This window comes from Prinia subflava, chromosome 8 (assembly GCF_021018805.1).
Source record: "Prinia subflava isolate CZ2003 ecotype Zambia chromosome 8, Cam_Psub_1.2, whole genome shotgun sequence".
In the NCBI taxonomy this organism is placed as follows: domain Eukaryota; kingdom Metazoa; phylum Chordata; class Aves; order Passeriformes; family Cisticolidae; genus Prinia; species Prinia subflava.
In genome coordinates, this window is record NC_086254.1 from 6,891,369 (window position 1) to 6,900,710 (window position 9,342).

Here is a 9,342-nt window from a genome sequence, read left to right on the forward strand (position 1 = left end):
CCATAAAGCAACAGGAAAGCTGGGCCAGCGGGAGGCAGGGCAATAGGTAGCCCCCAAAAGGCTAAAGGAGGTTCACACAGCCCCAAGTCAGCCCCCCACAGAACAGGGGGTTCTTTATTTACACAGCAGCTTCTTCTGAATACAGCACCAGGCTGGGGGTGCACAAAGGCAGCACCCTCCCTCCCCTCTCTGCCTCTGTGGGTGCAGGAGGGCTCAGCACCCAAATTGAGACCCCTTCCCATCTCCCAAAGCAGCCACTCTTCCCACTCCTGCATCCTGGCCCTGGCACACCCAAGCCAAGCAGCCAGGTCTGGCCCTGGGGTGCCTTTCTGGGCTGTGAGTCTGTGACAACAACACCCCACGAGGTGGGGACAGCCCCAGGCCTCGCTCAGTCCATCTTGGTGGGCTCCTTCTTACGCAGCCTGGTCTCCCGGACAATCTTGGCCAGGGACAGGAGAATTGGGACAGCCATGGGCAGGAAGAGAGGGATGTAGATGGCAAATTTCTGGTCGTCAGGGAAGTAGAGGAGATGGAGGAGAGATGGGTCAAAGAAGGCCCTCTCCGAGGAGGTGACAGCCTCCTTGCTGGCTTGGAAAGCTGCATGCAGGTGGCCCAGGGACAGCTTGGTCACAGCGCTCTGGACTGAGGCCACTGCCTTGTACACCTGTATGGGAACAACACCAAGGGTCAGGCCCTGGCCAGGGAGGGCAACAGGGACACTCAGCCCCCTCTGCTCCCCACCCCAGGGCGCCCCAGCCCTACCTCAGAGGCAACATCATCCTTGATGACGATGTTTCCAATCTTGTCCAGGAGCTGGGCCAGCGAGGTCAGGGTGGTGGACACGGTGGCGATGTTCTCCACAGTGTGGGCCCAGAGCAGGTGGTCCAACTCCCAGTCAGCCAGCCCCTCATTCCCTGGGCCTTCCAGCAGGAACTCAGGGGGCACCTCATCCTGAGACAGCCCGAAGAGTAACCTGGCAGTGGAAGGGATGGTCCTAGCCCAACATCACAAGGCTGCATCCCTGTGAGCTCCCTGCTCTTCTTTAGAAGAGTGTTTAGTCCAAATCCTGCCTAATTGCCTCCTGGATGTGTGGCACGATAAGCCAAGCCTCCTACCTGAGATGGGGGATGTGCCAGCACCCCTGGCCACAGAGCAGTGCTGGCCAGTAGCCAGCACCTCGAAGGCCACAAAGAGCCACCCTCAGCCTCCCAGAGGGCACGGAGGGAGGAGTGAACAAGTTTCACAGGAGTGAATTGTGTTTGAGTACAGCCTGTTCTGACCCCACTGACTTCCACAGAGGCCTGGGGAGGGAAGAGCACATCCTCACCGGAGCTGGGCCAGGAAAACCTCCATCACTCGTGCCATGTCCACATCCACGTGCAGAGGGAGGGAGGCTTGGGGGGAAGCAGGGGCTTCAACGTTGTAAACCTGCAGGAGAACATGTCAGCGAGGCACAGCCATGGCCTCAGGGCCACCAGCTGGGAATGGGGAGCCACCAGCTTGTCCCAGCACTGCCAGCACCCCCATGGCTCCCATACCATGATGCCACCCCAGCGAGGGCTGTGGAAGGCGTTGGTGCTCACTGGGGCCCCATCCTTGTCCTGGATGTACAGAGGAGAGTGGGAGCGCTCTGGCACATACAGCAGGAAGTTCAGCACGGGGTAGAGTGAGGCAGCACTGGAGCCTGCAGTAGGACAGAGTGACAGAGCAGTTGTGGCTGGCAGGGACAGCAAGAGCAGCCCACAGCCCAGCTCCTCCTCCACAGCTACCCCAGCAGCTCTCACATGGGCTGGGGGGAAAGGGAGCCACGGTGCCATGGGACAGATCCCAGTGAGCCACGAGCATGGTGCTCACCCAGCCGGGCCTCCACGGGGTTGATGACGTGTGGGAGGCTGTGAGCACTCAGGAGGAAGCTGGAGGACTCCTTGTCATAGCGTGGTGTCACTCCTAGGACAGCATAGTACAGGATCTGCAGGCACACAAGGGACACGTTGGTGGCAGAGAAGCGCATCCCAGGGAGGTCAGGGCTGGGCTTTCCCCACCATCTCTCCCAGCCCTCACCTGTGAATCCACAGAAAAGTTGGCCACCAAGCTCAGTTTGTCCAGGACAGGCTTCACGTAGCGGTTCACAGCCCCCTCAATGTCCCAGTCCACGGTGTGGGACTTGGGGTCAGGGTTCAGCAGGCTGAAGGTGATCTCATACCCTGCAAGGACCCACAGCCTGTGAGCCACCGAGGCCACAACAGAGCTCCCAAGAGCAGCAGGGCCTGTCCCCTCCTCCCTGGCCCACCCCAGTGTGGGGTGACACCAACAGAGCAACCACAGCACAACCCCAGCCCAGAACAACTGCTGCAGACAAAGGCTAGCCCAGAAGACATCCAGGGCTGCTCCAAGCAGAGCAGGAACAGGCTCTTCCCCAGGAGCAGGCAGCTTTCCCGAGCCAGGGGACAGGGAGGGAGGGCACAGCCGTACCCAGGCTGGATTTGAGGGTGCGCCGTGCGTCGGGGCTGAGCTGGCCGTCGGGCACGCGGTCCGACAGGGCGGCGGCGATGGAGCTGGCCGTGAAGGACATGGCCTGTGCCACCTCCCGCAGCCGGGCCTGCAGGGCAGCCAGGCTGCCCCCTGCCCTCACCAGGGCACTGCGGTGCTTCCCCACGTACACACTGACACCCTGGGGATGGCAAAGGGTGAGGGCTGGGAGCGGCATGGTGGCACCTGTGACAGCCACCTGTGACACATGCCACCTCCCAGGGGTGAAGCATGCAGAGGCTGGCACCTCAGGGTGCTGCTCCCTACCTGAGGCAGGAGAGAGGAGGTTTCAGGGACCACATACATGGTCAGAGAGCCCAAGGTGGTGTCCTGCAGCCGGTGCAGAGCAGCATCAGCCTCTGGGGAAGATGGAAGCGCTGGCAGAGTTGGGAATTTCACTCCAATCCCTGTCTCACTCTGAGACAAAGCAAAGTGTGTTCTCTGCTCAGCCAGCCTCGGGGAAAGGAGCTTCTCAGCAATTCCCTGCTCCAATACCTCGTGCAGTCGCTGCAGCCAGCGCTGCCTCCTCCTGAGCCGTGGTGCTGCGATAGCGCATCTCATAGCGGGACGTGACCCTGGTTCTCACTGCAGGGACAGAAAACCTGAGTGCCCCTGCTGATCCCAGGCCCCCCACAGGAGCCTGGTGCACACATGGACAGGGGACAACCCCAGGGGGACACCTGGCATGAGGTCCTTTGGGTGAACCACTATGGGATACAGCATCACCAGTCCACACTGGCAGTGAGACAGCCCCACACCAGCCAGACACATCCCACCCTCTGAGGGCTCCATCGTCCCCATCCCCAGGCCATGGAGCTGGTCCTTCCCCTGCAGTGCCCTGGAACCTCGTTGTCCCACTCCCTGCAGTGCCAGCTCAGGGCAGGATGATGCTGGTGAACGCAGTTTGGGGTCCCGGGAGCTCCGGGCAGATTGGGACCTGCAGGAAAGGACGAGGAGTGGACGGGGCAGGGACAGACAAGGGGGTCTCTCACGGTTCACGGAAATCTCCATCTCCTGCACGTCCCTGAAGGGCAGCGGCCTCGGCAGGTCCCCGGGCACCGAGCCCGGACTGAAGACCACGGCCATGGGCACCACCAGCTGAACCTGCACGGGGGCAGCGTCAGCCCGGGCTCCCGAGCCCCCAGACCCGCCGGCCCCGGGCCCGCCCGGCGCTCACCGGCTGCTGGGCGAGCCCGTCGATGTCCGCGTAGGGCAGGGCAGCGCGGTACGTCTCGGTCGTTTTCCACCACAGCGGCAGTCCCAGCACCACGGCGATGGTCGCGAAGGACAGGGCGGCGCGCCGGCCCCGCGCCCGCTCTGCGGGGACAGCGCTCAGCACCGGCTCGGCTCCCCGGGAAGCGGGATCGGGAAGCCGGGAGACAGCGAACAAACACCGTGCATCCGAACCCGCCAGTACCTGCCTCATCCGCCGCCATCGCCGCCGCCGCCACCATCTTCACTTCCTGGCCCAGCCGGGGAGGGCGCGCCCTGCGCCAGCCCAACCAATCAGAGCTCACAATACCTAAGGCAGCCAATGGGCGCGGTGTGCGCCGCGCCGTGGAACAGACGGGCGGGCAGCGGAACCAATCAGAGAGCGCAGCGGCCGTGAGGAGGCGGGTTTTGACCTCTACGAGTGCCGCGGAGGGACACGTCGCGGTGCCGTGACGGGCACCGGGACAGCGCCCGAGTACCGGGACCGGGACCCGGAGAGGGGGGACTGGAGCTCCTCACCCGCCCCATCGCCCTTAGGGGGATCCCACCCACGCCCGGCCAAGCTCACGGAGCCTCACGATGTGTGCGGGCGGGCGGAGACCCAGCACAGCTCATTGCATAAGTGATCACAACACGCTGCCGGTGATGCCCGGAGAGGGCGGAGGGACGGAGCGGGGTGGAGGGGGAGGCCAAGTGCTCCCGGGTGCCCCGCGGCGAGGAAAGAGGCGGCACAGCGCTGTCTCTACCATTTATTCGTTGTTAGGCTATTTGGTACACGGGGTGCACACGGCGAACACAACACAGGCGCCCCAAGGGCGGCAGCGACCAAGACTGCAAAGCTACGGCAGGGCAGGGGCACCCCCAGGCCTCCCCTCCTGCCCCCCACGCGGCCTGCCCTCCTCCCCTCACGGCCCGGCCGGAGCCCCCGGCCAAAGGGGCACCCGGGTGGCTCCCCCAGGGCCCGGCTGAGCCGGAGCCCCCCTTCCATCTGCGGACATCCCGCGGGGCGCTCCCCCCTTCCCCTCCCCGCGTGGCGGCTCCCCTGGGTGGCTGGGGTGGAAGCGGGGTGTGAGCGGTGGCGGGGAGGGGGCCGGGGCGGGGGCCGGGGCCGGTGGGGTGCCCGGCCGGGGCTCAGTACGCGTGGTTGGCCACGTAGAGGGACTGCCCGGCGGCCCCCGAGTCGTCGCCGCTGCCCTCGTACTTGCCCAGCGCTGCCAGCCCGTTCACCTGCGGGGGAAGGAAAGGTCAGTGGTCACGCTGGGGTGTCGCTCAAAGTCACCCCAAGTCACTGGGGACACAGCCTGCAGGGTTCCCCAGCTCATGGGGACACCTGGGGAGCAGGTGGCCTTTGACACACCTCATCCCCCTATGGGAACACAGCTCTCACTGTCCCCCCACAGACAGCACTGTGTCCCTCCCGTGGCATCCCTTGTCCTGTGGGACAAAGCCCTTGGTGGTTTCCCCCAGCCTGTGGGACACGGTCCTCAGCCACCCCTCCTCCCACGGGCACACAGTCCTCGGTGTCCCCTCCACCCCTCCCAGGAGGGCCACCACCATCACCTCTGCACGCTTGACAAACTCCTCGGTGGCAGCGTCGGCGTTGTCCCTCTGCCCGCGCCAGGCGCTGAGCGCCGACGCCTGCAGCGCCCGCCCGTACGAGAAGGTGAGGGCCCATGGCCGCACCAGCGGGCACGTGTTGATGGCGTTGAGGTTGATGGAAGCCTCCTCCTCACTCTGACCCCCAGACAGGAAGGTGACACCTGTGGAGAGCAGGGTTATGGCACGGGAGGGGACACAGGGTATCGCTCTACTGGTCTCTGCCATGTGCCAGGGCTGGTACCTGGCACGGCTGGGGGCACGGTGCGGCGCAGAGCAGTGACAGTGGCCATGGCGATCTCCTCCGGGCTGTACTTGGTGGGGCAGGAGTGCCCAGGGGTCACCATGTTGGGCTTCAGCAGGGTCCCCTCCAGGTAGACGTGGTGGTCGCTCAGTGCCTTGTAGACAGCTGCCAGCACCTGGGGAGGACAGGCAGCGTTGGAGTCCCCTGGCATGGCACAGCACAGCACGGTGCCCACCCTGCTGCCACCACACCACTCACCTTCTCCGTCACGTACTGGCACCGCTTGAGATCGTGGTCACCATCGGGCAGGATCTCCGGTTCCACGATGGGCACGATGCCATTCTGCAAACAGGACAGACAGATGCCATCACAGGGATGTCGCTGGGCACCCCTCAGCCCCATGGCTCCATGGGACAATGCCCAGATCTGCAGAGCGATGCTCAGCCCCGAGGCTCAGTGCCCCCCTTGGCGGTGATGCCCAGCCCCAGGGGGGGTGCCCAAGCTGAGAGGGTCAGTTCCCAGCCCTATGAGTAATGCCCATGTTTGTGAGGTGCACGTAGCAATGCCTGGCCCCATGGATTGATGCCTGACCCTGGGGGTGATGCCCATGCCACAGGGCAGTGCCCCATGTCCACCCACGTGAGGTGTTACCCAACACAGGGGTTATGTCCAGCCGCTGGGGATGATCCCCAGGGATCATCATCACCGCACAGGCGCAGTGCTGAGCCTCACAGATCTGTGCCCACCCCCGTGGGGCAATACCTGCCCACACAATACCCATCCTACAGGTCACTGCCCACCCTGAGGGGCCAGGGCAGCAGGCACGTACCTGCTGGCAGATGCTGGCATAGCGGGCCAGGACGTTGGCGTTCTCCATGATGGCAAGCGCGGAGGGAGTGTGCTCGCTGATCTTCAGCACGCAGCGCCACTTTGCAAAGTCTGCCCCGTCCTTCTTGTACTGGGCACAGCGCTCCCATAGCCCATCCAGACCTGTGGGGCAGCACGTCAGCCCCACAGCCACAAATCCCATGGCCCCAAACCCTACAGACCCAAACCCTGCAGCCCCAAACCCCACAGGCCCTGCTGCACCTACCCTGCGTGGTGGTCTCGCCATCGGTCCCAGCCAGAGGCACAACACCTTTGTCCACCTGTGGAATGAGAGGAAGGCGGCGCTGAGCCTCAGCAGCACCCTCCAAGCACCCTCAGCACCCCACAAACCCACCAGGACACCCGCCACACCTTGATGCCCACAACGATGCCCTTGTCTTTGATCATCTGGACGAAGGGGGTGCCATCATCAGCCTTCTGGTACATGGTCTCGTGGAAGAAGATGACGCCCCCGATGCATTTCTTCACCCGGCTGTCGGCGCTGAAGAGGATCTGGCGGTACAGCCGGCGGTTCTCCTCCGTGTTTTCCACCCCAATCTGGTTGAGGCGCTTGGCCATGCTCCCTGCAGGCACCCAGCACCCTCGTCAGCCTCCATCCGGCGTGGGGAAAAGGGGTGGCGGGACAGATTTCCCCCCCGCGGACTGACCTACGGACTCATCGGCTGCCAGGATGCCCTTCCCCGGGGCCACGATCCGCAGCGCGATGTCCGACAGCTCCTTCTTCTGCTCGGCCGTCAGCGCGGGGTGTTGGTGCGTCATGGTGGCGGTGGCTGCGAGCGCACGGGGACTGAGTCACGCACCGCGCCGGCGACACCCCGAAACCACACGTAGCCCCTTCCCCGGGCAGCGGGGACCCCCACGGGGCAGGCAGCCCGGCCCCACCGGCCAGGGCACGTTGTGTAAGCCTCGTGGCAGGGATCGTGGAGGATGCCGGGCAGCTCCCAGCCATTTTGCTGCCTGCCAGCCCGCCCCCAGCCCAGCCATCTTGAGGGTGCGCAACTCCGCGGGGACCCCCGCAGGACACGAGGGGACCGCGATGGGGGTCCCCTAGGGATGGGAACACCCCGCGAGGAATGGGAACAGCCCGGCAATGGGGGTACCAGGGGGGCGGAAATACTCCGGGAAAAGAGGAATGGGAAACCCCAGGGAGGCACTACCTGAGTCTGGAGTTACCCGGGCTTTGGGGTACCTCGGGGACGGAGATACTCCAGAGTCGGGAAGAACCCGCGGGGAGGTTACGCAGGCGATGACGATAACACGGGGATGGGGATACCGGGGCGGGGGGGGACGGAAATAGCCCGGGAATGGGGGACGGAGCCGCCCCAGGGCGGCACAACCCGGGGATGGAGGTACCCAAAGTGTGGGGTACTCCAAGGATGGCGACACCCCGGGGCTGGCGCCGCCGCGGGGCCAGTGATGCCCCCAGGAGCCGGGGCGCTCGATCCCCTGGCCCTCACCGTAAAACTCGAGCTCCGCCAGCGCAGGAGAAGTATCCTGGGTCCCCCCAAGCCCCCAATACCCCCATGCCCGGGGGTCCCTCCACCCTGGAGCCCCCCAGAGCGGACCGACCCCCGGGATGCCACACGGAGATACGCGGGAGCCTCGGCGGGGCTGCCGCCTCCCGCCGCCGGGACCCTCCGGCTGCTCCCCCGGCAGCTCCCCCCGGCCCCCCGGCTCTCCCCGACCCCCGGCTCCCCCGTACCGTGTAGGGCGGCGGCGACGAGCACGGACTGCGGGCTGCGCGCTCCGGCCCCGCGGTAAATGTGGCTGCGGTGCCGCAGAGCTACGTGACCGGCGGGGCGGCACCGGACAGGACCGGCCCCCCGCCCCGCCCCGGCCCGCCCCCGCCACCGCCCGCGCCCCCCCGCCGGCCACAGCACCCCCCTACCGGGGTCGTGCCCCCCTGCTGGCGACAACCCCCGCGCTCCAGGCGACCCCAAGGTGACAATCCCAGGCTGGGGACCCCACCGTATCACCGCCTTGCTGGTGATGGGGACCCCTCTGTGCCCCCCCGCCGCCGCCCAGGGACACAGCTGAGTCACCCCTTGTCATGGGAAGCTCCCCCCCGTGCTACTCAGGCACTCCACTGAGCCATCTCCAGTTGCTGCTGGAGACCCCCTGTGTCCCACCACCCCTGCTTGGTTATGGGCAGGGACCTCTGACACCCCCCTGCTGCTGCTGGGTCCCCCCCTGCTGTGTCCCCCTAAGGGGACAGTGACCCCTCCGTGCCACCCCCAGGCTGTGCCCCCCCTATTTCCACTATCATCTAAAAACAGAGACTTTCCCTTCATCGCCTCTGGGCCAAGGACCCCCTTGTCCCACCCCCAGGCTGGGGTCACTGTGACTGTGCAAGATACCCTGTCTGGGTCACTCTGTGCCCAGGGGCCAGCAGCCCTGAGCCCCAGATCCTCCTGGACAGGGTGGGGGACACCCACAGGAGACCAACCCCCCTAAAAAACCACCTGCAGCCAGCACAGGGACAATACCAATGTCCCCGCTCGCCCCACGGGGACGGCTGCCAGGGCCCCGCTGTGCTGAATCCCGCCGTAAAAGGAGGTTCAGCCACCCTGCGTGGCGCTAATCCAGGGAAGGGAGCACATCTCCCTGTATCCCACAGCCAGGGAGGGAGCACATCTCCCTGTATCCCAGAGCCAGGGAGGGAGCAAATCTCCCTGTATCCCAGAGCCGGGGAGGGAGCAAATCTCCCTGTATCCCAGAGCCGGGGAGGGAGCACATCTCCCTGTATCCCACAGCCAGGGCCCTGCACTGCCGGCCTTGCACCTTGGGAGCTGTACCCGGGGTCACAGATCAGGCAGGGCAGCAGTGCCAGGGAGCAGAGTGCTCCTTCCCCACGAGCCACCCACGCACCCAGG

General features: G+C 65.5%; 2 protein-coding genes across 4 annotated transcripts; both read right to left on the minus strand.

Moving 5' to 3' along the window:
- Positions 1-81: 81 nt before the first annotated feature.
- Positions 82-4,104, minus strand: PIGS (phosphatidylinositol glycan anchor biosynthesis class S). Of its 3 annotated transcripts, none has more exons than XM_063402629.1 (12): positions 3,947-4,104; positions 3,707-3,846; positions 3,522-3,633; positions 3,025-3,114; positions 2,797-2,888; positions 2,473-2,671; positions 2,062-2,204; positions 1,855-1,969; positions 1,539-1,684; positions 1,328-1,428; positions 763-973; positions 82-664 (listed from the first exon to the last, which is right to left on the minus strand). In XM_063402629.1, the coding sequence occupies exons 1-12, from the start codon at positions 3,981-3,983 to the stop codon at positions 389-391; spliced, it is 1,662 nt and encodes a 553-aa protein (XP_063258699.1). In that variant the 5' UTR covers positions 3,984-4,104; the 3' UTR covers positions 82-388. The 3 variants fall into 3 exon arrangements, with proteins under 3 accessions (XP_063258699.1, XP_063258698.1, XP_063258697.1); XM_063402628.1 differs by having other exon boundaries at positions 2,797-2,906; XM_063402627.1 differs by lacking the exons at positions 3,707-3,846; positions 3,947-4,104 and having other exon boundaries at positions 2,797-2,946; positions 3,522-3,638.
- Positions 4,105-4,477: 373 nt separating this feature from the next.
- ALDOC (aldolase, fructose-bisphosphate C) lies at positions 4,478-8,312 on the minus strand. The gene is made up of 9 exons (XM_063402630.1): positions 8,172-8,312; positions 7,117-7,239; positions 6,821-7,032; positions 6,675-6,729; positions 6,411-6,571; positions 5,840-5,923; positions 5,582-5,756; positions 5,302-5,501; positions 4,478-4,968 (listed from the first exon to the last, which is right to left on the minus strand). Exons 2-9 carry the CDS (start codon positions 7,226-7,228, stop codon positions 4,873-4,875), a joined length of 1,095 nt encoding a protein of 364 aa, XP_063258700.1. The 5' UTR covers positions 7,229-7,239; positions 8,172-8,312; the 3' UTR covers positions 4,478-4,872.
- Between the last annotated feature and the right edge of the window lie 1,030 nt (positions 8,313-9,342).

What these genes read in the sequence shown, in the direction of transcription:
- PIGS (XM_063402628.1), bottom strand. Translation starts at nt 3,983, where the DNA reads ATGGTGGCGGCGGCGGCGATGGCGGCGGATGAGGCAG. An exon ending in GATGGCGGCGGATGAGGCAG is followed by an intron (nt 3,847 to 3,946) that starts GTACTGGCGGGT and finishes CTGTCCCCGCAG; the next exon opens with AGCGGGCGCGGGGCCGGCGC. An exon ending in ACTTTTCTGTGGATTCACAG is followed by an intron (nt 1,970 to 2,061) that starts GTGAGGGCTGGG and finishes GTGTGCCTGCAG; the next exon opens with ATCCTGTACTATGCTGTCCT.
- ALDOC (XM_063402630.1), bottom strand. Translation starts at nt 7,228, where the DNA reads ATGACGCACCAACACCCCGCGCTGACGGCCGAGCAGAAGAAGGAGCTG. An exon ending in ATGCCAGCATCTGCCAGCAG is followed by an intron (nt 5,924 to 6,410) that starts GTACGTGCCTGC and finishes TCCTGTTTGCAG; the next exon opens with AATGGCATCGTGCCCATCGT. An exon ending in GCCAGTACGTGACGGAGAAG is followed by an intron (nt 5,757 to 5,839) that starts GTGAGTGGTGTG and finishes TGTCCTCCCCAG; the next exon opens with GTGCTGGCAGCTGTCTACAA.